The sequence below is a fragment of the Gastrolobium bilobum genome, unplaced genomic scaffold (assembly GCF_033153095.1).
Source record: "Gastrolobium bilobum isolate Gb01-03AN ecotype WA unplaced genomic scaffold, APGP_CSIRO_Gbil_v1 utg90613, whole genome shotgun sequence".
NCBI classification, from domain to species: Eukaryota; Viridiplantae; Streptophyta; class Magnoliopsida; order Fabales; family Fabaceae; genus Gastrolobium; species Gastrolobium bilobum.
The window spans coordinates 1-17,324 of record NW_026895654.1 but is presented as its reverse complement, the minus strand read 5'-3'; the positions used below and the strand labels follow the sequence as shown (position 1 = coordinate 17,324).

The following is a 17,324-nucleotide window of genomic DNA, read 5'->3' as shown; positions in this document are numbered from 1 at the left end:
AATAATATATGGATTCTACACAAACAAAGGAATGAGAAAAATGAAGCAAGAACTATGAAATCAAACTTGCTGCAAGCTCTGGTTGTTTTGCTTCATTTATCAAAGAATCATTACACAGTTAACCTCAACAGGAATCAGATAATAAATTATCCTTCAAAGCGTAGATTGCCTAAAATAATCTATGCAAGACACCAAAGTTAGGTACTAAATAATTTATCTTGTAGCCCAAACTGACCTAACACAAACTTCTAACTTTATTATTTATTTGGCATCTGGGATGCTTCTCAAACAAAGGCCACGGGTCCAAAACAACCATCCATTTTTCAGGTACATGTTTGGCAACATTAAGTCTAACTTAGGAAGAACAAGTAATATTGAATCAATCAAGTAAAACATAAAATTAGCTTAAATGTTGGGGAAGAAAAATAGGTAGAAGACATAAAAGGCTAACCTGGACAATAAAAATATCAGGAGAACTTATTTTTACACAAAGGAACCAAAGAAGCATGAAAAATTGAACCAAGGGCTTCAACAAAAGCATTATGGGTTGAAGTATCTTCGGTAAGCTTTGCCGGGCTGTTGGCCATTGCTTCTGAAAATTAGAAAATGTTCCAAAACTACATCAACTTTCATAAAGTATGAGGATAACTTGTCCTGAAAAGGTTAGTCCACTTACTTACCATTATGTAAAAATCAATAGATGGGTTGTCACGAAGTGCAGCATGGGGCTCCGAACCTGTTAGAAATTATTAAATAAGAAAAAATTTACTCATGCTATACGTGAAAATTAGTAATTAACTCCATCATTTCTGTACTAATAAAATCTAACTCTAATGATTCATTATAAAAAATTTGAAATCAGTAAAGGTACCTCCATATGCAACAATGTCTACCTTCAGGGAAGCCTGCAATGCCACATAGAAAAGCACTAGACTCATAAATAAGGATTAAATAGTGTAAAAAATACATAATGCTCATGCCTACATAAGAAAGAGTTGGACAGTAGGTTGGAGAATCAAAGGGGACAACAGAGAAGTCAATACCAGCTCAGTAGATGAGATAACAGCATATGAATAAAACTCAAATGTAAAAGGAAAGTTGTGAGGCAATTGGAACAAAAAGCTATACCCAGTTGAGCAAATCCCAAACAAAATTACATTTAGAATGAACATACATCAATAGTGCATAGCTAAACCAGCTAGGTCCAAAAACCAATAACCACTACTGTTAAATTAATCCTCAAGACCACACATAATACTATTATTAAATATCTAAAAGTAACCGCTGCCAGGTCAGGAGCTCTCAGTTGAACAAATAAAAACATGGAACATAACCACCAAGCATGTGAATTAACTCATAAAGGGTTGTTTCAGCTTAACCAGTAATCTCGAGTTCGAGTCCTTAGAAACGCAATTGTGTTAAACTTGATAGTATGAATTGATAGATGGGATAAGATATTCTATCTATATTTTTTCCATCCCTACCAATCTCCAACACCGTTGGATCAGAATCTGAAGATGTTGGAAATTGGTAGGCATGAGAAAAAAGTAGGTAGAATAACCTATTCCTTGATATATAACAAAAAAAATAAATAACATGGAATATATAACCTGAGCAAGCCTGGATTAAAATTCAAGAATCATGCTCATAAAAAGAGAACATCTATTACACCCAATACAGAACCCAGCCATCAAATAACAAGCAATCAGATTAAATATGAATTATGGTAAGGTCTTAATCCAAAGCATAAAAATCAATAGCATGATTGATTCTCCAATTAAAACTTGGAACAGAAGAATTATTACTATGATCCAGGCTCTGGCAAAATTACAACGAAGTCAAAATGGGGGGGTTACATCAATTCTGAGATTAAACAAAAATGAAAAATGAAAAAAAGAAAATAAATTAAATTAAATTAAATTATTACATGAAATTATAAAAAGAAAAACCTGTTTGGCGAGTGAAAGAGCGTGATACTGCATTCGAGGGCTGCGTCCAATGTCGCCCAAAACCACCACACACGCCCTTCCTCTTCTTCCTTCCTTATTTTCTTCGCTTTTCCCTTCGATTAACAAATTGAAATTGAAATTGAAATTGAAATTCAAAAAAAAAAAACCCATTCAGGAAAATCCAATTTTCTCAATCGGAAACGATTTTCCGGGAAAATAGAAAAGAAAAGAAAATCTCACCAGCCATTTATCGTATCAATGGAAAATCAAATATTTTCGCAGTTGGTAGTGATGCAGAGTAGTCAATGAAGTAAAATTGAGGAGAGAAGACGAAGAAACGAAAGCCCGGGTTCGGGTCCGATCTAAACCCGACCCTGGAAGTGTTGATTTGACCCGAATTAAACTCGGGCCGGGTCAGTGGCGAAATTGTAATTTTTTGTCCATTTCATGGCCCTCTTTGAAACTGAAGCACTTCCTTCGCTTGAATACAGTATTTGAGAATTGAGTTTTTTTTAACATCAAAATTACACATGATGGAACGCAAACAGAATCAAACTCCACAAGGTTTGAAATTAACCAATAAAGTTTTTTATTTTTATTAATTATTTAATACATATTGTTGGCATTTACTATGATTCTGTGGGAAAATTTGCAGGCCAAACAGCACGAGTTTTGGTTGAATTTTTGGAGGTGGCTATTACTTGTGTTGTTTTTCTCAAAGGGGTTTATCCTTCAGGTTGATTCTTGCATACCCATTAATTTTATTTTATTTTTATTTCTGTTTGGTTGCTGGGAAAAAGAAAAAGCAATGATTTTGACTGCACAATGCACATTTTTAGTTCTTATTTATTTTATTTTATTTTATTTCTTTCTTCCTTTGATTTTGTAGTTCTTGGTTACTGAATTGTATAATTGATTAGAATTAATTTTTTATTAATTGGGTTTTTGGGTGTGGAAAAAGGTGCCTTTGAGAGGAGAAGGTATATGAATGTGGTGGTTCAAAGGGCTTTGCATCCTCAGCTTAGATATTACATACATGCTACTGTTTCAGGGCTTCTTCCATTTTTACAGAAGGTTGGTCTTGTTTGGTAATTTTATTTTCTTATTTTTGTTAACTCAACCTTGAATTAGTTGTTCTTCTTGTTGTTGTTTGCTTTTCAATGAGAAAATAACTCAAATGAGTATATATTCTGGTTGTTGTTTGGTAGTAGCAATGTAATATTGCTTCTTTGTCGTAAAATATAAACTTCATTAATAGTGTTAGGACTCATAATAACTTCTGAGTAATCTGGAGGTTCAGACTTCGAGCTTCTCTCATCCCCACTTACCTAGCATATATATTGTGCATAATTATTAAAAGAATTTCCGTGGCTTCACTATTGTGGACAAGCTTTTTCTTAAACTGGTTTTGAGCTACCCTGCTTTTTGGCTTAATGCATATATGTGTGTGTTTTGTTGAACACTTGTTCAACAAGACAGTACAATAGATTGCAGTCAATCTGTTGTTTTAAAGGTGCAATCATTTGCTAGAGACTAATCACTTCAATCTTTCAATTGGTTATATAGTATATTATGATAAGTTCCCTTGAATGCAACATTTGTTTCAATCAATGTATTTCCTTTCTTTTTGCCACACAAATTAGGAGATCTTTTGACTCCGGCAGCTGTTGATTTCCGTCCATCTAACGGCAGTAATTTAGTTAGAATTAATAATTAGTTAATTGATATAACTCAATAAACTATAACTGTTAGATGAACGGAAATCAATGGCTGAGATGGGAGTAAGAGCTCTTAGTCTTACACTATAATCAAAAGATCCCTCTTGGTATAACAATGTAATTAAAAATTATATGTGATGATATTGTATGTTACAACCTACACCTAACTTAACACCTTGGAATCTTTGCTTTTTACTTGCTATTAATATTGACAAGAGTTCGGCTAATGGACAATATGCTTATTTATATAAGAAACAATTGAAGGTTGTGATATATTAGATTAGTCGTGTTTCTCTTGTCATCAATATCGAGAACTGTTATAAATACAAAAGTAAAAAAAAAAAAAAAAAAAAACCTCTGTGTTAAATCCCGACTAGCAAGGGTAGGGGTGAAAGCAATCTTTGTATGCAACTTTACTCTTACATATTTGCAAAGAGGATATTTTCCAGATTCGAACCTGTGACCTTTCAGCTACAAAAGAGCAGCTTTACTACTACTCCTGGCTCGCTCTCTTTATAAATATAAAAGTAATTATAATGATATTATTGTACATATGTTTTATGTTAGGACAGATTTGCAGGGCAGATTTGTTTTTTATTTTTTTTTCCCTTAAACTTAGCTCCTTTTAATCAGAAAGTAAATTATTCATTGCTGGGCCTATGGATCCAAGTTGATAACAGAATTGAGGATTCAATTAGAGGAGATAGAAAAGAAAAAGTTGCTAGGAGGGGGCTGTTATATAGAGGTGGACCATCATTCATATAGGTCTACATAATGTAAATACTTCATGTACATTGACAATCAATCAATAATATTCAAAATTCCATCTTTCAAGTTGTTATCTAAGCTCTCAATTTGGGAGACTTTTTTCTACTGCCATAACCCTTCATTGTTGACCAACTAGCCTTCATCGCTAGGTTCTCAGTGCCTTCATCATTGGGCTTCAAGTGCACATTTGTGGCTATAACATAGCTCAGCCATATCCTGTACCTAACCCATCGGAGCAAGGACACCCATTGATACCCACATCTCCAATTGGCCAACTCTCAGAGCCATGCTAAACATCTGTGCCTCCATGCGCATGTCGTCCTTCTGGCACGCGTAAGCCATGTGAAACCATCCAGCCGTCCAAAAAGGGCGAGGTTGTAATCGAAGGTGAGGAGGGAAAGATGAAGGAGAAGAAGAGGAAAAGGGAAGAGCTTGAGAAAGAGTGGGAGGAGAAGAAGTATGGTGTGGTGGTGGAAGGAGAGGAAGATGAAAAGGAAAGGTTTGGGAATAAAACTCTTGAGAGCAAGAGGAAGATGATATATAACCCAGCTGATATGTTGGTTTCAAAGGAAGGTTATGATGACGAGGATAAGCTTTTGAGGACTATTTTAGTTGGGAATTTGCCTCTCAAGTTGAAAAAGAAGACTTTGTTGAAGGAGTTTAAGAAATTTGGTGAGGTTGAGTCTCTGGTGACTCGTTCTGTTCCAATACAAGATGTAGGTTTTCTTTTTGTTGAATGTTTGCTTTCGTTTGGTACTCTTTAAGGCTTCGATATATTTTTATTTTTTTGGGTGCTAAATTTATGTTTGTTACTTTTCTTGATGAACCAGACCAAAAAACCTAGGAAGGGAGCCATCCATTCGAAGAAAATAAATGATTCCGCTGATAGGTAATGGGTCTGAATTGAACAATTATCGAATTGCAACTTCCTGTGATTATTGTTAATTGCTTGCAGAGAGAATGCTGTTATTTTTTATTTTTTTGTCATTTTAGTGTGATTTTATGGATTCAATATCAAGTAAGCCTGCTCGTTTTGGGCTTGGAGAAATTATTCTGCTTTGATTTAATGCTTAGATTTTATATTTTCCAATGGTCTTAAGTGACTTGCAGACAGTCTGATAAGAATACATTCATTTTCATGCATAGGAAGCCTTTTTCAGGCATTTCTAATTGACAAATATTGTGTTTTGCAGTGTTCACGCATACATTGTTTTCAAGACAGAGGAATCTGCTCAGGCTTCTTTGTCCCACAACATGACTGTGGTATGCCCTTGTTCCTCTGAGTTGGGTTGGATCAAATATGGTGTTTGCTTTGTATTTTTGGTGAAGACTGCAGTTGACAGTTTTCTAATACTATTGTTTAATTATCTGACTGTAGGTTGAAGGAAATCACATTCGTGTTGATAGGGCTTGCCCACCCCGCAAGAAACATAAAGTGAAGATTGCTTCGCTTTATGATAACAAGAGAACTGTTTTTGTGGGCAACCTCCCATTTGATGTTAAGGTGTGTTTCCAATCAATGGATTTATTTTTGCGGTCACATAACCACATCATTTCTGTGTGTGTATTGTCTAATGGATCTCACGTATCTTTTTGTGTAGGATGAAGAACTATATCAGTTATTTTGTGGTATATCCAACCTGGAATCAAGTATAGAAGCTGTTAGAGTCATTAGAGATCCTCATCTTAATGTTGGAAAGGGTATTGCCTATGTGCTGTTTAAAACAAGGGTATGCTGCTTTGGTGCCAGATTAGTTATGCATTTTGATAAAATTTCTTACTTTGTGCTCTTTTACATTTTTAGCTCAAACATGTTATAATTCATCTTGTCATGTTTTTCCCTTTCGGTGGTAAAACTAAAGGGCTGTTTGTGGCTGATAAGCCCATGAAGACCTCGTTTTGTTACGTAGAAACCAACTTATTTGTGTGATTACTTTTAGAAATGCATGTTATCTATTTATGAAAGTGTAGGGTTTGTTTACTTTGGTGTAGATTGGCTGCTTCGTTTATTGTATTGTGTCTTTTTGTGTAACTAGGTACTATTTTTGGAAGTTGCTTCTTTCATTCAGAATATAAGTGGTTAGAGACTGATATGTATAGGACTGAATTTCTGTAATGGTTGAGTGAAGCTGCATATCACACTTTTTAAGTCCACATGTGGGAATAAATTCTACTTGCTTTATGGTGACTTTATATATATAAATATATAACGTGTTTTTTAATTTCTAAGCAAATGGTTGCAAAATGATTTTCCTTTTCTTTTTCATTTGGGTTCTTTCACCTCCGACCCCCACTAATTTTAGATAAATTTGTTTTTGATGTTGATGTTGGAGGACTTTTTTTTCTATCTACCATTGATACAGAAGGTTTGGTATTAAAGTTGTGCCTGTGTATTCTTGCTCCTCAGTGCTGGACTGTTTGTAAATACTGCACGTATTGTTTAAAATTTGATTGTACAATTAAGAGAAAAAAATTTCATGAGAAAAACTGGTTACTAATTTCCAAATAAGCATGAATTTCAAACTGGTTAAATGAGAAAAACTACTGACTTGTGATATTTTTTATGCAATTAATTATTCTTTGCTTTGCATAATGAATTCCTGAAGGTATTACTGACATAAAACCATATGGTATTGATATGCAAATTGGTGTTTGACTGGATCTAATTTGAGACTTCTTAGTTTGTTATCATCAAAGGAAATGTTATCACATGCAAAAAGTGACATAAAGAATGTTCAAAAACTTCTTTCCAAGTCTTATCACCAGGAATTCTGTCTATAAATATTTATTAAAGTTGTGTCTTGTAAATGCAGGAAGCTGCTAATTTTGTTGTTAAGAAACGGAGCTTGAAGCTTCGAGACCGAGAGTTGAGAATCTGTCATGCCAAAGCGGATGGCACCCCATCTAAAAGGCCAAACCCATCACCAGCTCCTAGTACCCCTGCAAAGAAGTTGGCTGTGGCTTCACGATCTCCCTCAAAGCGCATGATGAAAAGGGCAGCAGTAGCTGCGAAAAAGGCTAAAGCAAAATTGTTCAAGGATGGTGGTACACCAAAACAAGCAGGGGTAAAACGCAAGCTTGATAGTCGTACTCCAGATAGCTCCCTACGAAATAAGAAGGGTGGTACACCAAAACAAGCAGGGGTAAAACGCAAGCTTGATAGTCGTACTCCAGATAGCTCCCTACGAAGTAAGAAGGCCAAGAAGAATAACAGATAGCGTGTTCCTAATGGTATCAGGGATTAGATTATCAGAGGAAAGAGAACAAGACTAGATTATACCCAGTGCAAACCACATTGTAGATATATTTTTTGTTTTGACCATTTGGGAGCTTCCTTAATGCCAGACCGATTAGCTGACATGGACTCTGCTAGCCCTAACCAGTTTCAAAACGTTTTAAAAAATAGAAATAAAATAAAAAATTGAACAGAGAAAGAGAGAGAACCCTAATCTAATCAGAAAATTGGGGATTCAAGTGTTTGCAATGCAACAGTCTCTCTTTCTTCTGCACACCGAATTGCATCTTCTTCAGTGATCCATCTGTGCTTCTTTCTTCAGCTGCTGGGATTTGTCTATGGTATGTACATATTCTGCACGTTTTCCTTGCATAAGATCTATAGTTTTCACTGAGCTTTTAACAATCATAGGAAGAAAATTAGGTTCATTCAAACACACCCCACATGCTTGATTTTTAAAAAAATTAACAAAAATTGTAATTTTGGCTGATGGGTATAAAGGGAAAATCCAGTTTCTGAAACCAATAAGAATGCCCACAATTAAGAAAGTATAAATTTGCTTGAATATCTTCATTTTCTTAGTTCGATTTCTCTTGTTTGTGTTCTGATTTTAGTATGTACTTATTTAATTTCATTATTACTGTCAATTTTGTGATTTGATTATAGTTTTGGTTGCAATAGTAATTGGTTGATGACTAGTAATTTTATGTTAAATGAGCTTACTAGTTTTGAAACTTTGTTTATTGATGTAATAATTTACTGAATTTATTCATTGTTGCCCTTTTTTTTTCCCCTGGCATCAGTATCCTTAATGGAATGGAAGGAGAAAGTGTTTCAAGTAAGTCACAAACTGATGTCATAGAAAATATGTCTTCTATGAGGGCATCAAGGATGGGAGTGAAGTATCTGAGCATGGTTTGGAAAAATCCTTAAAATTTAATGAGGAAGTTGAAGAACCTAGGATGACTTTCTCTTCTGAGCAAGAGGTTTTCAATTATTACACTAATTTTGCTCTGCAAAGTGGTTTTGATGTGTACAGAAGAACTTCAAAAGTGAAAGAAGATGGAAAGAAATATTTTACACTTGCTTGTGTTTGTTCTAGGAGGTCAGCAAGTATCAAAGGCATCTTCCAAATCCCTATATTCTTACAAAAACCCAATGTAAAGCGAGGCTTAATGCGTGTTTATGTCTTAATGGAAAGATCAGAGTTTCAAGTGTTGTGCTTGAACATAATCATGAGCTGTGTTTAGGCAAAGCACGTTATGTTAGATATAATAGAAAATCTAAGCCTCAAAGGAAAGGAAACTTGAACTTAGCAATAAGGCTGGGATCAATATGGATGGAAATATTCAATCTCTAGTATAGAAGCTGAAGAATATGGAAGCTTTGCGTTTTTTTAGAAAGATTGTAGGAACTTTATTCCGAAATCTAGTAGCCTAAGATTGGGGACTGGAGATGATGAAGCAATTCAAAACTATTTTGTTCGAATGCAAAAGTCAAACAGTAGTTTCTATTATGTGATGAACTTAAATATTTTTTGGGCAGATGCAAGAAGTAAGGCTGCAAACGAATATTTTGGAGATGTTGTAACATTCGACAGCACATATTTAACAAATAAATATAACATACCTCTTGCTCATTTTGTAGGAGTGAAGACAATCAAATGAAGATTTTGAAACTGTTACATGGTTGTTTCAAACATGGCTGGCATGTATATCTGGACAAACTCGAAATGCCATATAAAGCAATAAAAACTGCTAATTGAGATTGTGTTCCCAAAAGCTCATCATCATTGGTGTTTATGGCACTTAATGAAAAGGGTAACTGAAAAGTTGAAAGAATACCCTCAGTATGAGTCAATCAAAACAGAATTGCATGGTGCTGTATATGATACTTTCAGTAAAGATGATTTCAGTGGAAGTTGGAAAAAATTAATTGATAGTTCTAACCTTCATGACAATGAATGGTTGAATAGCCTATACAATGAGTGACAACGTTGGGTTCCTGTATATGTCAATGACACATTTTGGGCTGGAATGTCTACAATAGATCAAAGTGAAAGTGTGCATGCATTTTTTTATGGATATGTTTACTCGAAGACAAGTTTTAAGCAGTTTGACAAAGCTATGAAAGATAAAGTTGAAAAAGAGTGCATAGCAGATTTTAGTTCCTTTAATAAATTAATCCCTTGTTTGTGTAAGCCATTTTGGCATTGAGTCCCAATTTCAGAAAGTTTGAGAGTTTCAAGAAGAAGTAGCCTGTATCATGTATTGCAATGCTTCTTTTGAGAGGAAAGAAGGCTTGGTTTCAGCATATTCTGTTGTTGAGAGTAAAAAAGTTCAAGAGGCAATCAAATACATAACTTTCAATGTTCATTTTAATGAAGAAGATTTTGAACTGATCATTAGACTAATAGTAAAAAAATCACAACTAGTATGCTGCAAGTAAGTATTCTGACAAACCTGCAGCTATTCACTATGAATCATTACTAAGCTTAATCATATTTTTTTCCTTCTACTATGATTAACATGCAATTTTAAATTTTTACAAATTTAATTTTTTATTTTTTTAATTACTGAAATTAAGTCCTCTATATATAACTTTTCTCTACTAAAAACTTCCAAATGCTCTTCTTTTATTAAAATAATTGGGACTTTAGAACAAATTTGGAATAAGAAATTATTTAAACAGTTTAGAATTTGAAAATTTGGTACAAATTTTTAAAACAAAAAATTCTAAGAAGTGAGCTTAGGAAATTTTTTTAAAAAAATTGATATCTAGATAGATGAGTTTTGAACATAAGAAGATTTTAAAACTAAGTAGAAAATGAAGATTTGGGATTTTTAAATAAAAGAAAACTGATGGAATCACTTAATTGTAAGAATTAAAAATTTAGGGAATAAATTTAACAAAAAAATATAAAAAAGAAAAACTAAAATGTTACATTATCCATAATAAAAAAGTTCAAGGTGAAATTAAGTCTTATATTTTTAATTCGTTTTTATTGTAAGATATTAGTGTTAATATTCTTGCTATGAATTGTTACTATTCTCTACATAGAACAAACTCAATGGTTCTGGACTTGTGTTTCCTTTCATTTCCACCAATATCAACCACTTGTCACCAATTTGAGGACACTTGTCACATAATTGTGCTATGAACTAGCCACGCATCACAATGCCTTTTGGCCTATAAATCCACCCCATTTCAGCACTTTTTTCAAATCTTTACTTACTTCTACTTAAGCACATACACGTAAGAGTGTTGAATCAATTGCAAGCTAGCAGCTACAAGCATGGCCAAGAGTAAAGATGATATAACTTATGCAACATCACAGGCAAGGCTATCAGAGGATGAAGCAGTGAGAGTAGCCTACAAGCATGGCACACCACTTGAAGGAGGAAAGATTGCAGAGTCTGAACCAGTTGATATGTTTCAAAGTGCACACAATGTTTCAAAAGGTGACCAAATTGATGATTCTAATAACAATGATCAGTCTCAGTTGCAACATGACCATGCAGACATGAATGAAGGAGGTTCTAAAGAGTTCACCACTGGGGCTCCTTGCTTGCCCAAAAAAGGGTATCCAACAATTGGTCATAAATTGTTTTACGTTTCGGAATATGATTACCACGAATATGGTGAGAAAGTTATCTTTTCAGGAATATTACTAAAAAATTGTTTATTAGGTCAAAAAAAATTACACGAATTTTGTTTTAAAAAAAGTGTAAAATTTTTCTAACACATGGTATTCGAAGAATACCATCTCTTTTGTGGTATTCTTGGATGGCATTTTGAAATAAAATTGTACACAAAACAACATTCGGGAAAATCAGATTCTCAGGAAAAATTTTAGAAACCTTATACCGAACGTGGGTAAATAAGATTATCACTATCTTTTTTTCAGAATTCTCAAAATATTCCTCCTACCAAACACTCCCTTAATTGTGGCAATTAAGGGCAAGGATAATTTTGTCTTAAAACTAATAAATATGTTTAATTGATTCAATATTATACAATATTATAGATTTATAGTGCAGTGCGGGTAATTGTTTTAATTGAAAGTACAAGGTGACTTTTTGAAAAATCACCTAAGTTTAAGGTGATATCATGTAATTTGCCCTAAAAGAAATCATGGCTTTTGTTTATATATACTGACCTTAATTATCTCTTTGAGACGAGTCGGCTCTTTGGGAATCTCTACAAGCTTTAACTCTGAGTTGGTTATGATACTAACCTCGAGTCGGGGTTTAGTCACAGTTAAAACTCTTTGCTCCTCTCCCAAAGATGTATTTCGTGAGAATCGAACCCAAATTCACTCCCTACCAACTCAACCTGTGTCGCTAAGGGAGTTAATAGGTTAGGCTAGACTTTTGCTTGAATAGCCTAGGCTTGTTAGCCTGTTTAAACCTATTAAATATTCAATAATTAAAAAAAAGGTTCATTTTTCTACAATAAATATAGATAAGTTATCTGTATTAAGCCTAAAACGATGTCATTTTCGAGCGCAAATCAAGGTGTTTTGTAATTATAATTTATTCGAAGGTTATAATAGTCTTTATCATTGACTTTCAACCCAAAACGATGTCGTTTTGGGAGTAAATGTAAATAATTTATCTGTACTCACTGTAGAAACATTAAAACCTTAAAAAAATAATTAAAATTATTTTATTTTATTATTTAAATTTATTAAAATAATAATTTTATTTAAAATAAATAATATAATATAGGCTGATCTGTAGGCTGATATGCTCAATATGTAAAAAAAAATACCTATGACCTATTTTCTAAATAGGCTTTTTTAAAAGTTTAGATATGTTACTATATAATAAGCCAAGTTTGATCTGATATAAGCTAGGCTGTAAGCCCCTATAAATCGACGTAATCCATTTATACCCCAATATGTCGCCAACTGATACACCTATCCGTAGGGGTGCGCAAAAAAACTGGTTCACTTGCCCTGCCCTTGATCTGACCTTGACCTGACCCATACATACCTATTTTTTTAACTGGGTTTAAATACTGACCCACTTTTATTTGGGTCAGTTTTAGACCTGACTTGTTTTAATAATGACTCATTGACCCAAAACTTGACCCACACCCATTATGTGAAGAAAAAAACACAATTATGGTTCTCTTTTCTCTCTGTCACATTCTTGCACTCTACCAAAGAGGATCTCCCATGTGCTTCTCGACTTTTCTTGTGCTCAATCCCGAGCTTCTTGATTAATTTAAACTCATATGGTATGATATGCATAAATACCTTATTGATGTCATATTTTGCTATAATGGTCTTTGTTATTGGCTATAGATTTAACTCTATGATCCTTCCAACATCGCCTCCTTCATTTCATAACAAGCAGTAGATTTCCTTTCTCTCTATTCCTTCGTTTTTTATTTTATTTTAATGGCTTTTACCTCGTAGCTTTTCTGGTAAAATTTAGGTGCATGGTAATTGAGAATTTTCATAAATGTCTCGCATAATGCCGATTGAGCTCAGCAAATTAGCAACTACTTCTTTGTCCAATTTTAATTTGAGCCATTATGTATGCAATTATAATTATTACTTCAATGAAAAAGTTTCTATACAACCATTCTACCTATATAATATGTCATTGTTTATCAATCTAATTCTTTTACATTTTCTATTTTCTTTGTTGTTGATAACTAAAATTATATGTACAATCATATTAGCCAAGAGTTGCCTTAAACTAATTGATCTTTCCCTAATAATAATTGTGTAATTTGGGTTTAAATTTATAAATTTCTTATCAGTAGACAATATGTAATTTTATAATATATCATTGTTAAAATTAGCGATTTGTCATCTTAAGATGAAAAGAGCGTTCTCTCATCCTTTACTTTTCATTAATTTTCACTAATTTTGCTTCACATGTGCAGGGGGCTTAAAATTACATTTCTTGTTATAAAAAAAATTTACATTCCTTTATTTATTCAACAAATATCAAATTTATTATAAAATTTATATATTTTAAAATAAATAAATAATTAAATTATATGAGTTTAAAAAATAAATCAATAACTATATAAAAATCAAATTAAAAACACGTTTTGAAACCAAGTCAAAAACGGGTCAGGTCGGATTTGACTCACTTCAGAAACCAAGTCAGGTCAAATCCGATCCGGTTCTGAATTAGTTCAAAAAAATTTAAACCAAGTCAGACCTAACTTGGATCAAATTAAACGGGATCAGATCAAAATACCTGACCTATAAAAATCAAGTTTGGTCGAGTCGGCACAAAAACCTGACTCGACCCCTAAATAAAAAAATTAAATAAAATGACATATTTACTTCCCAATGCCTTTTTTGTGGAATAATGAAACATGCAGCCATAACAAACATTCACTTATTCCATGAACTTTCACTTAAAATTACAGTATTTTTTTTTCTGTCACATTCATGGATCCACTCACTTTTTTTTCAGGTAATTGAGATCCACACACTTTATATATAAAAGCAAAAGCAGAAACATATTTAAAATTATAAAAACGTACAAATAATTAAAAGAAAAATGTTTAGAACATATTTAAAATTAAAGGTAGAATATTCATACTGCCAAATTTTTCTAGTACCACTCTAATTATCATTATATTCAAAACTTATTTTCCTTTTCTCTTTCTTCGTTTAATTTTTTTTCTAATCCAATAGTGATTAAAATGGTAGTGGAGTAATAATAGAAAAAATTAATAGTATGAATCCTACCTCTCTCTTTTTTGGTATCTTTTTTTTTAGTATCCTGGATGGGGCATGACCCCAAACAGGCTAGAAAGAAGAAATACAACGAGTTCTACCAAAACCACTTAAATCAGCTAAATATAGTAAATAAATACCATATGGGGGATTTGAAAAAGTACATTAATCCTCTTGATCTAGATTTTCAAAGGGGAGATTAGAGAGCCAATCTGCACAGCAATTCCCTTCTCTATATGTGAGATTTATCTTCACTATCCAATCTTTATCCATCCATGCCCGTATGCGAGTCACAATATGAGACTCACAGGTTGACTTTCCTTTTGGGTGAGCCACGTGACTGCCACTTCAGAGTCACTTTCAAAGATAACTTTCCTCCAACCTACTTCTCATGCCATCTCAATCCCCTTCAAAATTCCCCATAGTTCTGCCACATTCGCATTGCAAATACCAATCCGATAAGAGAATCCATTCAACCACTTAGCAGAACAATCTCTAATCACTCACCCACACGCTGCCATACTCGGATTTCCTTTGACTGCTTCATCACTGTTGACTTTAACCCACCCTATTTCAGGAAATTTCCAGTGGATTAAAATCTCCTCTTTTATTCCATGATTGACACCATTCTCTTTCCTATTAGCAACTGTCCAGACCTCCTCTGCGTATCGAAGTATACTGTTAGGATTGTATTCAGTTAGATGGCCTTCGACGCCATGTAGCCTTTAATTCCTCCATTGCCAAATCTTCCAAACAGCCACCGCAAATATTGTATGCCAAGGAATACCTCTGATTACTTCTATAGTTACCTTCAAGTTGGAAATGATCCAATCCTATTCATCGGATGTTAGGAAATTTACACATACTGTATTAGCTTCTAATATGTCCCATAATTTCCTAGCATAGTAACAGTCTCTCAAAGTATGCATTAGAGTTTCATCTCCATTGTTATAAGAATACACTTTGGATCCCCTAGTTGTAAGCTTGCCATCCTTTTCTTCATTAGGAGCTTTCCATGAGCTACTTTCCATAGAAACAGTTTGATTCTTTGGGAACCTTTCTATGTCCATATATCTTTCCAAACTTCAGATCTCTCACTTGTGGTCATTGTCTGATTAGCTAGCAGCTTATATATGCCACTCACCGAGACAGCCCATTTGCCAGAGACATTCCACTTTAAATTATCAGTACCATCTAAGGGATTGGGAGGGAGATGACTTCGAATTGTTTGAATTTCCTCATAAGGAAGCCACCAAGATAACTCTTCAATTTTCCACCCACCAGCATCATTAACATAGTCAGCTACCTTTTTTGTTGCCTCTTCCCACGGTATTGGCTCCAAAGTCCTGTCTATGAGTCTGCCATTTCTGATTGCCCACCTGTCTTGCCAAAACATAACACTATTTCCATTTTCTATCTCCCAACTAGTATGGTCTTCCATTTTCCTCCACTCTAAACAGATATTTTTCCATAACATAGAGTCCCCAACTTTACATGTATATATTTCTATACCTATTCGGTTTCCAGCATATTTAGCCCTTAATAATTTTGCCCACAACGTTTGGGGATTGGTAAATATACTCCACGCCATTTTAGCTAAAAAAGCATCATTAAATAATGTTGTTTTCTTTAGCCCCAAACCCCTTCAATCTTAGGTGTGGTCAAAATATTCCAAATTTCCAAGTGCATTTTTTTTCCATCCTTATCACCCCAGATAATTTGTCTTTGTATTTTCTCCAACTCATCACATACTCCAATGGGTAGTTTACCACATTGCATTTGGAATTAAGGGATAGTGGCCAATACCGATTGTGTAAGAGTAACCCTCCCCGTCTGTGAAAGACATTTTGCTTGCCATCCAAATAGTCTTTGCCTGACACTGTCTATAATATCTCCATAATGTGGTTTAGTCACTCTACCATGTTGCATCCAAGCCCCCAAATATCTCCCAACATTTTTCACTCTTTTAAAACCACACAAGTCTGTAATTCTCGATGCTACAGCTTACTTTGTATTTCTTGAAAAGAAAATGCTTCTTTTTTGCACATTAATTTTTTGACCTGAAGTTTCTTCAAATAAATTTAGGCATTGCATCATATTCTGAATCTAGACTTCATTCGCTTCAGCAAACAAAACTAAATCATCAGCAAAAATGAGGTGGGATATTAACGACCCCTCCTTACCAGCTCTAATTGGCAGCCAAAGGGCCCCTCTAACTGCAGTATCTATAATATGGGTCAACTTTTCCATTCCCAAAACAAATAGATATGGTGAAATAGGGTCACCTTGACAGATACCTCTAGTTGGTTGGAATTCCTGGGTCATCCCTCCATTCCAAAGAATATCAATAGTGGTTGATTTCACTGACACCATTATTTTAATTTTATATCAATTACCTTATCTGGAATTTGAGCTTCCTTTAGGATCTGATGTATGAAATTCCAATTGAGCCTATTATAAGCTTTTTCCAATTCTATTTTAACTGTCATAAATGTTTTTCTTCCCCTCATTCGATGCATACTATGGATAAGCTCTTGGACAATCACAATATTATCATGAATGTGTCTCCAACGGACGAAACTAGCTTGTGTTGGTGAGATAAGCTTCTCTAAATTCGATCTCAGGCGTTGAACAACCAATTTGGATATCAGTTTATACAGAACTGTACATAGTGAAATCGGTCTAAGCTGCTTGATGTTTGTTGGACCTTGGACCTTAGGGATAAGCACCAGCAATGTAGAATTTATTGTTGATAACATACTTGGATTCTGCCATATTTCATGGACAAAATTAACCATCTGCTCCTTAATGCTATTCCAATTCCTTTGAAAGAAAAGAGCCGGGAAACCATCAATTCCTGGAGCCTTATAAGGTTGCATATCAAAGATGCAATGTTTGATTTTCTCAAAAGAGGGTTTCCTCACCATATTGCACTGCTCTTG

General features: G+C 34.0%; 4 protein-coding genes across 4 annotated transcripts; 3 read left to right on the top strand and 1 right to left on the bottom strand.

Annotated features, from left to right (window-relative positions):
- Window positions 1–451: 451 nt before the first annotated feature.
- LOC133286927 (UDP-glycosyltransferase TURAN-like) lies at window positions 452–2,252 on the bottom strand (the record flags this gene model as incomplete). The annotated part of the gene is made up of 5 exons (XM_061484435.1): window positions 2,190–2,252; window positions 1,950–2,062; window positions 872–905; window positions 681–736; window positions 452–592 (listed from the first exon to the last, which is right to left on the bottom strand). Coding segments are annotated over exons 1-5 (351 nt in total), but the record flags the coding sequence as incomplete, so codon positions are not given.
- Window positions 2,253–2,362: 110 nt separating this feature from the next.
- On the top strand, window positions 2,363–4,728 carry LOC133286918 (DNA polymerase zeta processivity subunit-like). Its single transcript, XM_061484423.1, has 4 exons — window positions 2,363–2,513; window positions 2,605–2,685; window positions 2,911–3,023; window positions 4,585–4,728. Exons 1-4 carry the CDS (start codon window positions 2,480–2,482, stop codon window positions 4,726–4,728), a joined length of 372 nt encoding a protein of 123 aa, XP_061340407.1. The 5' UTR covers window positions 2,363–2,479.
- A 20-nt stretch (window positions 4,729–4,748) lies between these two features.
- On the top strand, window positions 4,749–9,434 carry LOC133286909 (nucleolar protein 12-like). The gene is made up of 8 exons (XM_061484411.1): window positions 4,749–4,766; window positions 4,804–5,151; window positions 5,266–5,324; window positions 5,629–5,698; window positions 5,814–5,939; window positions 6,037–6,165; window positions 7,249–8,011; window positions 9,318–9,434. The coding sequence occupies exons 1-7, from the start codon at window positions 4,749–4,751 to the stop codon at window positions 7,651–7,653; spliced, it is 1,155 nt and encodes a 384-aa protein (XP_061340395.1). The 3' UTR covers window positions 7,654–8,011; window positions 9,318–9,434.
- Window positions 9,435–10,965: 1,531 nt separating this feature from the next.
- Window positions 10,966–12,995, top strand: LOC133286900 (SEED MATURATION PROTEIN 1-like). The gene is made up of 2 exons (XM_061484402.1): window positions 10,966–11,365; window positions 12,982–12,995. Exons 1-2 carry the CDS (start codon window positions 10,966–10,968, stop codon window positions 12,993–12,995), a joined length of 414 nt encoding a protein of 137 aa, XP_061340386.1.
- The last annotated feature ends 4,329 nt before the right edge of the window (window positions 12,996–17,324 follow it).